We start from the raw sequence: 14,609 nt of genomic DNA on the forward strand, positions 1-14,609 counted from the left end.
TACGGCGCACCAACGGTATATCCTTTAAAAGCTACATAAAGCTCTGAAAAGCACTGTACTTAAGGAAGTTTCCTTCCACAGCTGACATTACCCTTTTTTATGGTATTTTTTATCCCTGTGTGATTTTTCTGCTCTAAAAGCTTCAAAGCTCTGCAAAAGAAAGACTTAAACAAGAGAGGATTCTATAGTCCGGTTCCCCAATTATCAGATACCCTTTACTCAACTGGAAGTGGAAACGAGAAATTCAAATATTTTTTGGAATATTGGTAAAAATTGGGAAAATATAATAAAACAGAAAATAACCAATAATTGCTGAAAATAGTGAGACGGACAGGAACAGATCGAAGTGGCTATTGTTATATAGTTTATATGTTAGGAAACGCTTCCTTCTGCCTGCTACATACCTTTCAACAAGTCTAGTATACCCTTTTACTTTACAAGTAACGGATATAAAGAGAAGCGCTGTCATCTGCGTCACTGTCATATGACACTAGGCATTTTATTAAGTCTTGATTTCTGACGCATGCGTATCCTAAACATATTTCAGCCCTGAAAATATTATGGACGACACGTGATATTTCGTTCATATTCAAATAATCGCATAATGTTTAAATTAACCTAACCCTCTCAGCACCAACATTAAAAAAAACGTATTATACCCGTTACTCGTCAAGTAAAAGGGTATACTAGATTCGTTTAAAAGTATGAAATACCCACATTTTTTAATCATTTTTCGAAATTTTTTTTTATAATTTTAAATTTCTATCGATTTGCTAAAAAAAAAGTGTTAAGCAGCTGATTGAGAGAATGCAATTCCCGCCAAATTATTTGCTTACTTTTGCACGTGGTACGATCGTTAATACGCATCCATAAATTATTATTATTATTATTATTATAAATTATAATTATAATATATATAAATTATAAATTTAAAATGTTATATTATAAATTATAATAAAATATGGAAAATAAATGCCAAGGTATGTTGTTTTTAACGTATGTAGTTAATATATGTGTAGTTGCACTGTTTTTGTGTTGTGTAACAGTCAATTTATGTGTATTTTAACAGAGAATACTAACGTGTCCCCTGTGTTTCGTGGAGTATAACTAATTTTCTGAAAAAAATTAAAAACGTCAGTTTGTACCTTTAACTATTATCTTTGACGGTAAAGTAATATATTTTTCTCATTTTTGCTCGTTTTCTTAAAATTACATTTTATATAGGCAAGTTAAAGTTCAGACATAGCGACCTCCTGGACATTTGGAGGCGTAACAATAGGCAAATAAATGTATGGTTCAGATTACGTTTATTCCGCAAGAGATTGAAAAAAAATAGTACATTTTGAATTATTTATTAAAAGAAAACTGCCCGAGTGTAACAGACAACTAGACCGATTTATTTCCAAACATACCAAATGGATGGCGTCTAAGATAACAATTCTTGTTAAATTGGATTTAAATGGGACGCCGAAACTTATCTTAGCAAAATGCAGGAGAAAGATTAAAAAGGAAACTAGCATCCAATCGGGCAAGTAAAAGTGATCACGACACAAGTCTTTTGATTCATGCAGCAACTGTTTCTGCTAGAAATGCAAAAGGGACGTTGCCTTTGTTCTTAAAGAAACTTTAAAAACACCAGATAACACCAGAAACACCTATAATGAAGTGATCGAAGCAAAATTGCAGTGCCGACCAGAGGGTACAGATGTAATGCTCAAGTGCTATTACAAATCTCTTGGATCATACAGCGCAAAAATTAATTAAGTTGCAATCTGATGTTTTCAAGCAATTTCCAGATATCTTTATAATCAAATTAATTTGCAGCTACAGATTTGATGGGACAACTGGTCATAGTGCTTACAAGCAGAAATTTGAAACTGAAGCACTTGGCACACCAATTTCTGATCAATCTTTATTTTTAACTTCTGTCATACTTTATTTATTATGTAGAACTAGAAGAAGAAGAGGGCGATTATTTTTAAAACAATACTACACACATACAATACACACTTTTATTAAAAAAAAAAAAAACAATAAAATTTCGTTGACCCTGAGTCATACCAGTTGTTAATGTGGGGGAGGCAAGAGAGGGCGTGGTCGCACAAATATTGTGGGCAAACTATTTGGGATTTAACAACAAAATGTACAAAGTTTCAAGTCTGTAGCTCAATTTTTAGACTTTATGCCAAAAAAATCGAATTCTGGACCACAGTGCATTGCAACACAGTATTCACTAGTGTTGTGTCGTTCGTGAACGAACGAACTAAATTTAACTATTCCCCAAACTGAACGAACGAACTAGGTCTGTCTTTATAGTTCACTTAGTTCAATATAGTTGTAAACTCTTTGTTATTTATTACTTATTATTATTATGTATAACTGTTTTTGACATAAATTTTAATGTCAGCATTGTATGAGATAAACTCATAACATTTATTGTGAAGCACCTTTAAGCAAGCTTAAAAAATGAACGATTGAACTAAATGAACGACCTAGTTCATTGATTTTAAACGAACGAACGAACCTATTCCCCAAATTGAACTGGGTTTACTCAACACTTCAAAATACTCAATTGAATCACAACCTGTGAGCGGTTGTAGCATATTTTAGAGCTAAGTGCTATTCAGATTGCCCCAGCGACGAGTCGGTTTTTAGATAAGTAGTTTTACGAATTTCATGTTAGCTACCTAAGCTAGGAATTATAAAAAATAAGCTCAGTTTTAAAATTTGGCAATTTAAATAAGTAAGAAATTAATAATGTGAATCTCGAATAACTTTATTTTCTGCTGAAAACTTTTATTTATTTAAATATATATTTTAAGTTGGGAATGAAGTACGAACAAATATTTTTAAAGTGCAACTTTGATGTATCGATGTATCGATTGTATTTTTCTAAATCGATAGCATTCCAGCTCTGCATGCATCTATCTTCCCACGTACGATACTACTTATCGCTAGGCCACATCGTTTTTTGACAATTTTGCGATTGCTGGGACTTGCAAACATAACGATTCATCGATATTTTTCTTGAAGCACTTCACACAACACTAAATCAACTGTGATTTCTAACACAAAAGAGGTAAGCAAGCCATTAAACAAAAGCAAAGTCTAGGTAAAGGACCAAGACTAAAGGTTTGGATGGTTTTCATGCAGTCGTCTGACCTACTGTGAACATTTAAACACACACACAGAATTCTTCTACCTTTTATTGTGGTAATTATAGGAATTTTAATCATCTTTTACATTTACATTAACTCGTTAAGATTTATGCCGGTAGTGCATAAACTTTGGACGTACCCGAACTCGTACAAGACCATCTAAGATATACTGGCCAAAAAACGAAAAGATTATATTCATATATTCTCCAGAGAATGGAGAGGTTCATTATCATTATAATCATCAGATTATATTCATACTGCCTAGTTTTGTCCCACATTAAACCTATATGCTTCGGCTTTCTTATGTTCAACAAAGCTGCATAATACTTATGTATTTAAATACACAATCGATTGACAGAGCAACAAAAATTAAGCTGATTGCGATATAGAATAAAAATCGAAATATCTCCTTCAATTTTTTAAGAAAAACAAGCGAGTCAGCTAGTTTATCTGTTTTCCGTATGCCACAACACTGGCCGAATTCAGACTGCAATTTAAGAATAGTTTTAAACAAATCTTTGTGGTTTCTAGCTAAGCATTATGGACTGAATGTTATCGCAGCTAATCACATTCAGTACAATCTGCAATAGTTTTAAATTTGATTTGATTAAATTTAAAAGACGACTTCAATAAAACAATTTTATACATATTTATCTCCACGTTCTCCACTAAAACGTAGGGAAAATTTCTTGAAATGAAATTTAAGTGATTCAAAATGATTTGCAGTAAAAGTTGACAAGCACGAGATGTAAAGTCTTTGTTCAACATCCCTTTCGAATTTCACATTGAAGTATACTTTTACTTGGAACTAAAACGTTTTTTTTTGTTAATACGAATAAGTTATACACCTTGTTAAAATACAAACGGTCCAAGTATTTTTTTTTTTTTGTTTGTTTTAAAATAATTCCCAACAAAATACCTATTTACATGCGTAAGCTGACCTTCTCCCACTTAAGGCAAATGCGGGAAACTCAAAGTGCGTCTCTCTCATTTTCGATTTTCCTGTGTTTCTGGTTATCTATCTCTTTTTAATGCGCGCACAGTTCACAAACGTATTCGGCTTTGCAAGCGGCAACTGTTGAACCACCAGGATTGGATATCGTGGTAGAACTGTGTCTTGTGGCCAAATGAGGGATCATGGAGCCTGGCGCAAAGGTCGCAAAACGGGGAGCTGTAGGTCAAGCGGTAGTGGCTGCGCCACCAGAAGTAGCTTACATACAAATCCGGATCTGCAACCACAAGCTTCATATACTGGGCCAGACCTTCCACGGACATGAAGCGATTAGCATCGACGTACGAGTGCGGAGGCAGGATGCGGGAGTAGTCTGCTCCGCCAAAAACCACGGGTATTACGGTCCGTTCTAATGCGTCGAAAAGTTTCTCCGTCACGTAATCATCGCACAGCGAGTTCTCAAAAGCCAGGTAGAAAAAGTAGTCAGTGTCCAACATCTCGGCGCAGTGCGGATCCCCCCGGGTGCAGCTGAAATATAATTAATATTTAGAAAGTAAGCATCTGCGTTTAAAAAACAAGCAGTTTGCATGCCTACCGGTTGCTCCCAACTTAAGGCATTTCATTAAACTTGCGTTCTTTAGTTGCAAGCTAATGAGATACGAGTAAAGAATTTGCGACAAATAAAAACTTTCCATCAAGCGGCAAAACTACCAAAATGAATTATCTGAAATTTCTTAGACATTTTTTTTAATATACATATGCACATAAAACCACAGGGAATAACAGCATCAGTTTCTGCTCAGCCACTACATTTAATGGCTCTGCAGGCTTAGCGAGCGACTTTAACATACTTTTGTGCAGTGTGGCATTGTCATGCTGCGGGGTCATGAAGCATAAACTTTCACGAACTTGAGTGCAGATATCATAGTCTAAAAATATGCATATGCTTTTGGTATGTACTATTTAAAACTAATTAAGTTTTTTAATCATTTACTTTTATTGAGAGCTTAAGAAAGCTGCATGTGCATTTTGCATTATAATTTTGTTCAGCTAAAAGGTCCTCACCTGAGTGTTCCGCAGTTTCCGTAAATGTCCACTTCAAAAAATTCTTGAAGCCTATTGGCCAAGACCTCCCTTTTCGACAACGTTTCACAATGAGAGACGAACCAGGCGGCCGTTTTCGTCTTCCCCGACCAGAGGTCCCAAACCAGAGAATCGTTAAAGGCCACAGGAGGCTTCCTCCAAGGTGGTTTCACACTGGGCGCCACCACGGCGTCCGCTGTGATGTCCAGCAACTGCCCGTAGGGCCAAAATACATCCGAGTCAATGCGATAAGTCATGGTGAGGTTATAAAATCCTTGTTCGTCGTCCAGCCGGCTTAGTCTCCCCAGGCGGTTCCATCAATGCGAATACGTAGACCTGGTGGGGGCTTCTCTGGGAGGGCACTGGTCGCAGGAGCGGAAACATCTCCGCCGCATGGAATACAATGGCATCATAGAGTTCCACTGCGGGCAGGAATGCGTTTTGGTTGCTAATCTCGCACTGATAAACAGGACAGTGGAGCTCATCCCGCAGCTCCTGCGGTCCCAAAGTGTCCCAGGAAAGCTTCCATCGCGAATCACCAAAAAATTCTGTCCAGAGGAGAATGGTACGGGTGGATTGGATATACCGCTCGTGCTGGCCCCTTAAGTGATCTTGCAGGATTTTGTTTTGATTAAGGAGCGGTGACTGAGTGACTTTGTGAAGAACCACTAAGACACCGAGTAAGACAAGGAGGAGCAGCAGGAGAGCGCCGCGCGGCCCACAGGCCAACCGTACCGATCGAACAGCCATCGACATGTGCCCAACTCGACCAGATAACAACCCAGGTACTTCGAAGCTACAGTGAACCCTCCCTAAATACATAAAAAAGATGGCGATGGATTGCTTACGTATTTATGAAACCAAATTACGAATTATATACAATTGATAGAGACACACAAAATTAACATTCCCCACGGCATAAGTACGCTTGATAAATACCGATTTAAACACCTTATATAAATAGCTGAGTGCAACTTGTTGGCCGCCTTCACTGTACCAATAGCCGTAGTTCCCTGGCGAAAGGTGCGAACCCGATAAGGCAGTCCATTATTGATTGCCGGTCCGATATGTTCTTGAAACCCAACTACCAAACATACATAGCTCACACTCCACCCTGGCTGGAAAAACATTGGGCTAGATTAGAGATATCGTGCCCTGTAGCTCCACCTCCTGGAATCAAACTTCTGGCTCTCGCACTTCTCACATGGCCCAGGCAGCGCTTCAGGAACCGAGTTAGAAGAGACAGGACTACTAACTGAAAGCTAAATGGAGCTCAGAATCTGAGGTCGCAAATCTGCGAAATCTGCTGGACATTCGACTCTGGTGTAGGGACGCGAATTTCATCATTTCTCTGGCATATATATATGTATATAGATATTGGGGAATAAAATTAGAAGAAATTGTTTGATTGTTTAAAATATGGGCGTGACCGTTTTGGGTGTTTTGTAGGTGTAAGGAGGGGCGTGGCAAAAGTGTTTTTGGTATACCGACAGAAATTGGTAAAACAAACAATAAAACCAAGAAAAATCAAAACATTTTTCAAAAGTGTGGGCGTAGCAGTTTTGGGAGGCTTGTGGGCGTTAGAGTGGGCTTGGCAGCATATGGCCAACAATCTCGCGAGGCATCTATGTATATCTCTAGGACAGACGGACATGTCTAGATCGCCTCAGCTATTGATTCTGATTAAGAATATATGTATATACCTCATATAGTCGAAAACGCTTCTTTCAGCCTGTTGTTCTGTTCTGTTACATACTTTTCAACGAATCTAGTATATAGTATATCTAGTATATACACCACGAGTAACGGTTATAAAATGGAAGACTATCATATATGTACATACATAGCCCGAATATTATAGATTGGATATATTCTTAAATGGGTAAATACATACATATATGTTCGTTCACTTTTTGTTATAACAAAATAAAACTAGAATACTTATATATGTAACTAATTGTAGCCGAAAACAGTTTTGAAATTGGATTTCAATTAATTTCATTAATAGGAGAAGCTGTTGCGATGATATGATCGTTACATAAAATTATGAAAAAATATATAAAAACTTTATGTATTGTCTTCTATTGCACCATATATTTAAAGTGCCGTAAACTGTAATCTTGGTGCGGTTTAAAATTAATCACCTATCGCCTTGCAGAGCCATTAGCACCTCAACTGATAACGATGATTCAGCCCGGCCCCCAAAAAGCCTCAAAACAAGATAAGTGCAAGTACAAGATTGTTTATTACTGGGCGCTCAGGAAGGGCAAGAAAATCGAATGAAATACATATTTATATTTATTAATAAACAAAAATGTGTGAGGATTTTAAAGATCCATAATAGGGAATAATAAAAATACGCGTATTTATATTTATATCTATCTATGTATAATATATACACAAGATCAACATCGGTTAAAGGTCTACTATTTTATAGTTATGATTACTATCACAATGGGAACGGCTAAATGCCGCAACAGGACCGCTGGCCCGCAGGATCTCCGGGATCCGGGGCCTCCGAGTCATCGGAGTTGTTAAGGTTATCCGTATCCGGATTCTGGAGGCGAAGTGGACTCGCATCCGGTTGCCGTTGGCTCAACTGCTCCAGCATCAGCTGGGTCAGGAGCTCGAAGAGCTCAGCCACCCCCTCGTTCTCCTTGGCCGAAGTTTCTACATATTGAGCGCCAACCGTGCGCGCATATTGAAGGGCCTCATCGTGCGTTACTGCTCGCTGTTCCTCCAAATCAGTCTTGTTGCCGACGATTATTAAGGCAATCTCCGTGCCGCGCATTTGCCGGAGCTCCCGCACCCAGGATTTGACCTTCTGGAACGAGTCTCGGTCCGTTATGTCATAGACGAGCAGGGCGCCATCGGAGCCGCGATAGTAGATGGGTCCCAGGGCGTGGAACCGCTCCTGACCAGCCGTGTCCCAAATATTCAACTGCGCCCTTCTCCCATCCTCCAGGGACATCTTGCGGCTGACAAAGGAAGCCTGCAGGGTGCTTAGGTGCTGGGCATTGAACCGGTCTTCCATGTAGCGCAGCACCAGCGACGTCTTGCCCACACAACCTACAATTAAGGGGTTAAAGCTTTCAGGAACTAATTAGGTTTGTTTAGCTGCTAAACGTACCTTCGCCCAGCAGCACCGCCTTGAAATTAAGCGTGGGGCCGTTCCTCGTTCTGCTCGAGCTCATTGTGGTTTCCCAATAGCTAGGTGTCCTACCTTGATACGCATCAGTTTTCAGAGGACACGGAAAAACAAAAAAAAAACAAGAGGTAATCGAAAAGATTAGGTTTTTACGAGACCGCCAGTGTGGCTGTCTACCAGCACTATTGTAATGGCACTCGGCGATAAATGTTGAATAAGCGAGAAGTCACATACGTATCTGGCCACACTGCGGCCTCAAGCAAGGCCGAGAACTCAATGTCGCCGCAGTCATACATGAAAGATAGAAAATACAATTAAGCGATTTTAAATTAAACCATGTTTTAATTATGAGCAAAATATCGATGCATAGCCTAACATCGATATCAATAAAACCATCGAATGTATGCAGTATGGTGTCGATGAATCGATATTTTGCACGTTACTAACACTGAAGCACGCAGGGGTCCGGACGAAGCATAACATAATAATTTTTGGTTGTTATCTATTAAAAATTGCTGACCATGGCCTATGACTTGAAGAAGGAGTCAGACGTGAAGGAGTACGTAGAAAAGCTGGGCGTGGAATATCGATTCGGGTGCTATTCCGAGAAGAAGCCGGAAGGTGAGTGCGGCGGCGGCAGCGATAGCGACGGCGGCAAAAACAATTGAGGTCTATAACCTCCGATGTGCGGGAGGACAATTCGCGGGGCTTGAAGACATTGCATTTATGAGATAGCTAACTGGCGTTCTGCATTGCAGCGTGCCACTTGCTGGGCGACTACTTGGAGGGCATCAAGAAAGACTTTGAAAAGGCCTCCAAGGTGTACAAGTCGACTTGCGACGACTATGGTTACGCAAAGTCCTGCTACAAATACGGCAACTACAGTTTCCTTGGAAAAGGCAAGAGCGGTAGCAAGGGGAATCCACAAGTGGCCTACGAGTACTACGAGAAGGGCTGTAACTTAAACGACTCGGACGCCTGTCTTCACTCCGGCCTGCTGCTCGTTTCAAAGTCCATGCCTAGGGAGATCGACTGGAATGTGCCCAAGGTAAAGGTGTCGTATGGCGATCACGGTCCCAAGCCTTCAATAAAAGGCTAGCTCTTGGAACTGTTCAATTTGCTTAAAGTGCAACTATGTGCTGCAGTACATTCTCTCATTTGCCCCACCTGTTTCTCATTTGATCCTTGAAATCATAAGTCATTCGTATCGTGTCCAGATAATTGAACGTTTAATTGTAATTTTCTGATTATGTTCCAATGGATGTATAGACATATGTATGAATATAGTTTAGTTTGATCCAATTTAAAACTGTTCAATATGACCCCAGCAGAAAAGTGTTTAAATTTTATTTGATTTTGTGATTTGACATTATAATTTTACAACACCCGCAGGGCCTGGAGTTTCTGACCAAAAGCTGCGACTTGAACAACGCCACTGCCTGCTTTTATCTCTCCGGGATGCACATCTCGGGCGTGCAAAAGAAGGCGGATCAGAGTGCTGTCACTGCATCCTCCGGAAGTGGTACATCATCACCCCCCGCCGGACAACCGCCTTTAAAGGACTCCGACTATATTGTTCTAAAAGACATGAAGAAGGCTTTCCAGTTTGCCCACAAGGCTTGCGAGCTTCGCAATATGTATGCGTGTGCCAATCTTAGCCAGATGTACGCCCGGGGCGATGGGATCGAGAAGAACGAAAAGGAAGCGGAGAAGTACAAGAAGCTGGCCCTAGAAATGCAGGACGAGGTGAAGAAGCAGCATGATACGTTAGGGTTCCAGCAGGGCGTGGGCATGCCTAATTGATAATGCTTGATTCCTGATATTATCTGCTGCTACTGTTTTTAGACCTTGCTTCAGGTCAGGTCAGGTTTTTCTTTACCTTCTAGCCCTTTTCAGTAATTTTCAGTCAGTCTAATTTTGGTAGTTAAGCTAACTAACTTGTGTTTGAGATTTCTGTGTACATAGCTGGCACTTGCATGCGAAAGAGCGAGAAAGAGAAAATAAGTAACAATGGAAATTCCTAGATTTAATTGTTAAAGTTATTAAGTGATGATGAACCCTTTAAAAATTTTGTTGATACCTTATATGAATATACAAACAAGTCTTACCAAAAAAGTAGACAAAAATCTTCAGTTAATTGTGTTTTAGTTACGGTTGCTTGTGCACAAACTGTTGTTCTAATATTAATGTAAGAACCAGTACATTTTTCTGATCAGAATCGCCTGCTAATCCGACAGCCTCATTTTTTTTTTAAATCTAGCACATTATAACGTAATTAATCGTCTTGTAATATCTGCATGTCCTTTCCTCGAATACCTTCTCATGAAGATGTGCACTACATTCGTTCTAAAGAATGTAAAAGGAAAAATAATGTGATTCTGCTTCGTCCACAAGTCTAAAAAACTATTGCGTTTCTACACATACAAGTCTTTCAGGCGTAAAGATGTCTTTATAAAACATTCCCAAAATATTTTAAATTTGCAGCTAGAATATAAGTCGGAATGGAATCATATATGTAGATATGTAGCTGAGAGAAATAGTCGAAACCTTCGGGGTTTTTGATCAAAAAGTTATTTTTGGTTTATACAGTATATTAAATTTCGGCTGGAACTGGATCGAAATTGCTATATCTGCTTTTGGCTGGACCTAAATGAAAATTGGTCTACTTATCATATACATAGCTGCCATGGTAATAGTCGCACGAGAAATCCGAATTTCAAATTATTAAGGTAACTTAAGTTAAAGTTTAAAACAAATGTTCTTCAAACAATTTATTAAAATATGTGTATAAAATATTCGATTTTCTTTTCAAATTTCATTGGGATACTATACCAAAACGGTTTGTAGCGTTCGGTTAATGTCAGAGGCCATAAACTATTTAAGCATAACAATAGCTATTTCCTTTTAGAACCATTACTGCTCAAAGTATGAGGTATTCTGGTATTACTACCAACCAATCAAACACCTTAAATGCCTTTTTTAAAATTTTTATGTTAAACAAAAACAGCTTCTAGCAAGGTGGTAAAAATTTATTTTTCCTGGTAGCCAAAAATTCTAAAACAATAAGTACAATAATACCCAATTATTTGTCTATTAAAGAAACATTGGTTAAATGTAATTGTCATGATTTGTTTTCGAGAAATGGGCAAGATTTTGTTAACGGAAAACAATAATATTTTAAGCATATTAAAAAAAATTGTAACAAAAGTATTGACACAGGCGTCCCCGCCAAAGGAATAGGCAACACTTCGCAAAAATGTGGCTGTGATGAACTTTATGGGACCTCACAGACTCAAACTGTGTGCAAGTACTAAAATATCCCTGGTACGAAGGCCTTTTAGTGCCATTATGATAGAACTTTACAAATTCTTACAAATATTATCAAATTGTAAAATATTCATACGAATCATTAAAAAATTAATATGATAATTGTGTAATCTTGTTGTAAGGAATTTAAGTATGCATGTAAATGGTTCTGAACGGACTGTATCTATATACAGTCTGTTTGTGCAACACTTTCTCTGTGTTCATTGTCAGCTTGACCTACTGTCATTTCAAGAAATAGACGCTTTATTAAAAACTCTCTTGTCCAATTAGTTGCTGTTTAGTTACAATAAATGATAATAGCTCCTTCCCGCTCTATCTCACAATATTCTTTCATATGTATGTATGTACATATTTGCATTCACATACAGCTGCGGTTAAAATAATAGCACTACTGCAGGTGGAAAGTTCATTTCCTAAAAAAAATTATTAAATGTTTATATTTTTTAAAGTAAGTTTGCATGAATAATAAGTACCATATGTTGGCTCTCTGAACAAGAAATTTTTAGTCTCTCAATGTAACGGTTCTTTTTGTTTTTGGGCACTTGCTGCTAAAGTGCGCGAAATGAGGCGGTAACAAAAATAGCACTGACCACGTATTTACTGAATAAAATTAATAGGAGTGATTGCTTTGGGTTTTTTTTCGACAAATTTTGAAAAAATGAGTTGTATTAAAGGTTTTTATTGATTTTTTTCCAAACGAAGTCCAAAAATTCTCTAGTTATGGGTCGCGGAAAGCATTGTACCGTCGAAAAAAGAAATTTGATTAAAAACTTGATCTCTGAAGGTAAAAAATACGCTGAAATTGGTCGCATTGTCGGTTGTTCAAGTAAAATGATCCGCAAAGCACTGCTGTTTGTCGAAAAGAACGAAACACGGCGAAGAAAGCCCTCAATGTCCAACGTGGAGATCAAGCGCTTGGTTCGGCAAGGCAAGAAGGAGCCTTTTAAGCCGGCGACGGAACTCAAGAAGGAGCTTCAGATAGCTGAAAGCGTGGAAACTGTTCGCAAACGCTTAGGACAAAACAACCTTAATGCGTGCAGCCCAAGAAAAGTCCCGCTTTTGACTGTTAAGCATGTGGCAAAGCGAACCGAATATGCCAAGATTCCCAAGGACTGGGTTGTGGAGAAGTGGCACAACATTTTGTGGTCAGATGAGACCAAAATTGTGTTGTTCGGTGGAAAAGGCTCTTGGTCTTATGTTCGGCGTCCACCACAAACTGAATATAATCCTCGCTTCACCTTTAAGGCGGTAAAGTACGGGGGATCAAACATAATGGTATGGGCGTGCTTTTCATACTATGGAGTAGGTCCGATCCATTAGATTCAAAGCATCATGGATCAGCACATTTACACAGATATCCTGGAAAATGTGATGCTGCCATATGGAAGGGATGAAATGCCGTTGGTTTGGACATTTCAACAGGATAACAACTCAAAACACACGAGCAAGAAAGCTCGAAAGTGGTTAGAGCAGAAATCGATCCGAGGAATGAACTGGCCTGCTCAGTCACCCGACTTGAATCCAATCGAAAACCTTTGGGCGGACGTGAAAAAAAAGGTTTCTGAAGCCAAACCCAATAATAACGATGATCTTTGGGGTCTGGTCAAGGATCCATGGAGCAAAATTCCTTAATAACGGTGCCAGGACTTGGTGGACTCCATGCCAGGACGATGCGCGGCTGTCATTGCCAACAAAAGGTCACGCAACCAAATATTAAGATTCTTTAAACATAGTTCTTAAGATATAATCCATTTGTTGAATTATTTTTTTATTTCTTTGGTTAGTTTTAGCAAACTACGAGAAACAGTGCTATTTTTGTTACCGCCTAAATTTGAAGGTTTTTTTTTTTGTTTTACCAATTATTTTTAAAATATCCATTAGATCTGTTACTTTTTTTTATTTCGATTGAAAATCATTGTAGTATTTAAGTTTAGTGAGTAAAATGATGAAAAAGTGTCAGAAAATAGAGAAACGCTGGGACAAACACGAAATGTGCTTATGGTGCTATTATTGTTACCGCAACTGTATCTCCGGAGAATTTCGCCTAGGCGGCAATCAGAACCATGTCACGTAAGTCGGGAATATGCTCTGAGACAATGTGAAAGTAATGAATTGTTTGTTGAACCCATCCTGTAGAGTTCTTGACGGCAGTTTGGATAAGCTGGAAAAACAATGTGGGCAGAACTTTAAAATTTTTTGTGGCAAATTTATAGAAATTTATAGGGCTTATATAAATATGAAAGAATAGAGAATGCCATCGTCGAGATCCCTGACCCGTTACGCAACTAGTGGGCATGCAAACGCGAAATTTATTCGTTTTTCTGGGATATCGATAGATATTGGGAAATAAAATGAAAAAAAAGAGTGACAACATGAGCCAAAAAAACATGCGCCGCTTCTTTGCCTCTAGAATCTGTATGCTGAATCTCAACCTTCTAGCTTTTATAGTTCCTGAGCTCTCGACGTTCATACGGACAGACAGAAAAACGGATGTGGCTAGATCGACTCGGCTATTGATCCAGATCAAGAATATATATACTTTATATAGTCGAAAACGCTTTCTTCTGCCTGTTGCACACTTTTCAACGAATCTAGTAAAGATTTTTACTCAACGAGTAACGGGTATAATTAACACGTTTTTCAAGAGTGCGGGTTGCAGTTTTTGGCGGTATGTGAGCATTAGCGTGGGCGTGGCAAATCTTGCTTTGAACTCAGATTTCCCTTCTTCGCTTTTAGAAGTCAACTAATTTGTTTTACCCTTTTGCGATTTAGGAAATTTTCGGTCACTGTTGAAACGGCATGCTGTTACCCAGAGTAAATTACTTGGTGTTCTTTTTGCTCATTTTTTAAGCTAATAATTTAATATTTATTATAAATTTAGATAAACAATTTGAATATTATATTTCTCTTTATATTTTATGTTTAAAAAAATGTAAATATA

At 38.4% G+C, this 14,609-nt stretch overlaps 3 protein-coding genes, 1 long non-coding RNA gene and 1 other non-coding gene across 9 annotated transcripts, besides 5 other annotated features; 3 read left to right on the forward strand and 2 right to left on the reverse strand.

The window, feature by feature from the left end:
- Nucleotides 1-165: 165 nt before the first annotated feature.
- Nucleotides 166-300: a mobile genetic element.
- A 482-nt stretch (nt 301-782) lies between these two features.
- Nucleotides 783-2,214: a mobile genetic element.
- Nucleotides 2,215-2,952: 738 nt separating this feature from the next.
- On the forward strand, nt 2,953-4,733 carry asRNA:CR45009 (antisense RNA:CR45009). Its single transcript, NR_123993.1, has 2 exons — nt 2,953-3,079; nt 4,202-4,733.
- On the reverse strand, nt 4,047-6,584 carry FucTC (alpha1,3-fucosyltransferase C). The gene is given in 2 exon segments (NM_001042855.4): nt 4,047-4,638; nt 5,176-6,584. Coding segments are annotated over 2 exon segments (1,276 nt in total). The 5' UTR covers nt 6,016-6,584; the 3' UTR covers nt 4,047-4,202.
- Nucleotides 6,253-6,574, forward strand: lncRNA:CR45010 (long non-coding RNA:CR45010). The gene has a single exon (NR_123994.1). It is a non-coding gene; the product is annotated as a long non-coding RNA:CR45010 (long non-coding RNA).
- Nucleotides 6,585-6,600: 16 nt separating the features above from the next.
- Nucleotides 6,601-6,967: a mobile genetic element.
- A 453-nt stretch (nt 6,968-7,420) lies between these two features.
- Rab21 lies at nt 7,421-8,690 on the reverse strand. 3 transcript variants are annotated; one of them, NM_001272856.1, is made up of 3 exons: nt 8,576-8,690; nt 8,324-8,416; nt 7,421-8,262 (listed from the first exon to the last, which is right to left on the reverse strand). In NM_001272856.1, exons 2-3 carry the CDS (start codon nt 8,385-8,387, stop codon nt 7,658-7,660), a joined length of 669 nt encoding a protein of 222 aa, NP_001259785.1. In that variant the 5' UTR covers nt 8,388-8,416; nt 8,576-8,690; the 3' UTR covers nt 7,421-7,657. The 3 variants fall into 3 exon arrangements, with proteins under 3 accessions (NP_001259785.1, NP_001036321.2, NP_001036322.1); NM_001042856.3 differs by lacking the exon at nt 8,576-8,690 and having other exon boundaries at nt 8,324-8,545; NM_001042857.1 differs by lacking the exon at nt 8,576-8,690 and having other exon boundaries at nt 7,421-8,497.
- Nucleotides 8,691-8,775: 85 nt separating this feature from the next.
- On the forward strand, nt 8,776-11,867 carry Coa7 (Cytochrome c oxidase assembly factor 7). Of its 3 annotated transcripts, none has more exons than NM_001298612.1 (3): nt 8,776-8,962; nt 9,100-9,389; nt 9,734-11,867. In NM_001298612.1, the coding sequence occupies exons 1-3, from the start codon at nt 8,863-8,865 to the stop codon at nt 10,142-10,144; spliced, it is 801 nt and encodes a 266-aa protein (NP_001285541.1). In that variant the 5' UTR covers nt 8,776-8,862; the 3' UTR covers nt 10,145-11,867. The 3 variants fall into 3 exon arrangements, with proteins under 3 accessions (NP_001285541.1, NP_001036323.1, NP_001036324.1); NM_001042858.2 differs by having other exon boundaries at nt 9,734-10,450; NM_001042859.2 differs by lacking the exon at nt 9,734-11,867 and having other exon boundaries at nt 9,100-9,547.
- A 164-nt stretch (nt 11,868-12,031) lies between these two features.
- Nucleotides 12,032-13,695: a mobile genetic element.
- Nucleotides 13,696-13,908: 213 nt separating this feature from the next.
- Nucleotides 13,909-14,266: a mobile genetic element.
- Nucleotides 14,267-14,609: the final 343 nt, after the last annotated feature.

Source organism: Drosophila melanogaster, chromosome X, assembly GCF_000001215.4.
Source record: "Drosophila melanogaster chromosome X".
NCBI classification, from domain to species: Eukaryota; Metazoa; Arthropoda; class Insecta; order Diptera; family Drosophilidae; genus Drosophila; species Drosophila melanogaster.

What these genes read in the sequence shown, in the direction of transcription:
- Rab21 (NM_001272856.1), bottom strand. Translation starts at nt 8,387, where the DNA reads ATGAGCTCGAGCAGAACGAGGAACGGCCCCACGCTTAATTTCAAGGCG. An exon ending in GGCGGTGCTGCTGGGCGAAG is followed by an intron (nt 8,263 to 8,323) that starts GTACGTTTAGCA and finishes CCTTAATTGTAG; the next exon opens with GTTGTGTGGGCAAGACGTCG.
- Coa7 (NM_001298612.1), top strand. Translation starts at nt 8,863, where the DNA reads ATGGCCTATGACTTGAAGAAGGAGTCAGACGTGAAGGAGTACGTAGAA. An exon ending in TTCCGAGAAGAAGCCGGAAG is followed by an intron (nt 8,963 to 9,099) that starts GTGAGTGCGGCG and finishes TCTGCATTGCAG; the next exon opens with CGTGCCACTTGCTGGGCGAC. An exon ending in TCGACTGGAATGTGCCCAAG is followed by an intron (nt 9,390 to 9,733) that starts GTAAAGGTGTCG and finishes CAACACCCGCAG; the next exon opens with GGCCTGGAGTTTCTGACCAA.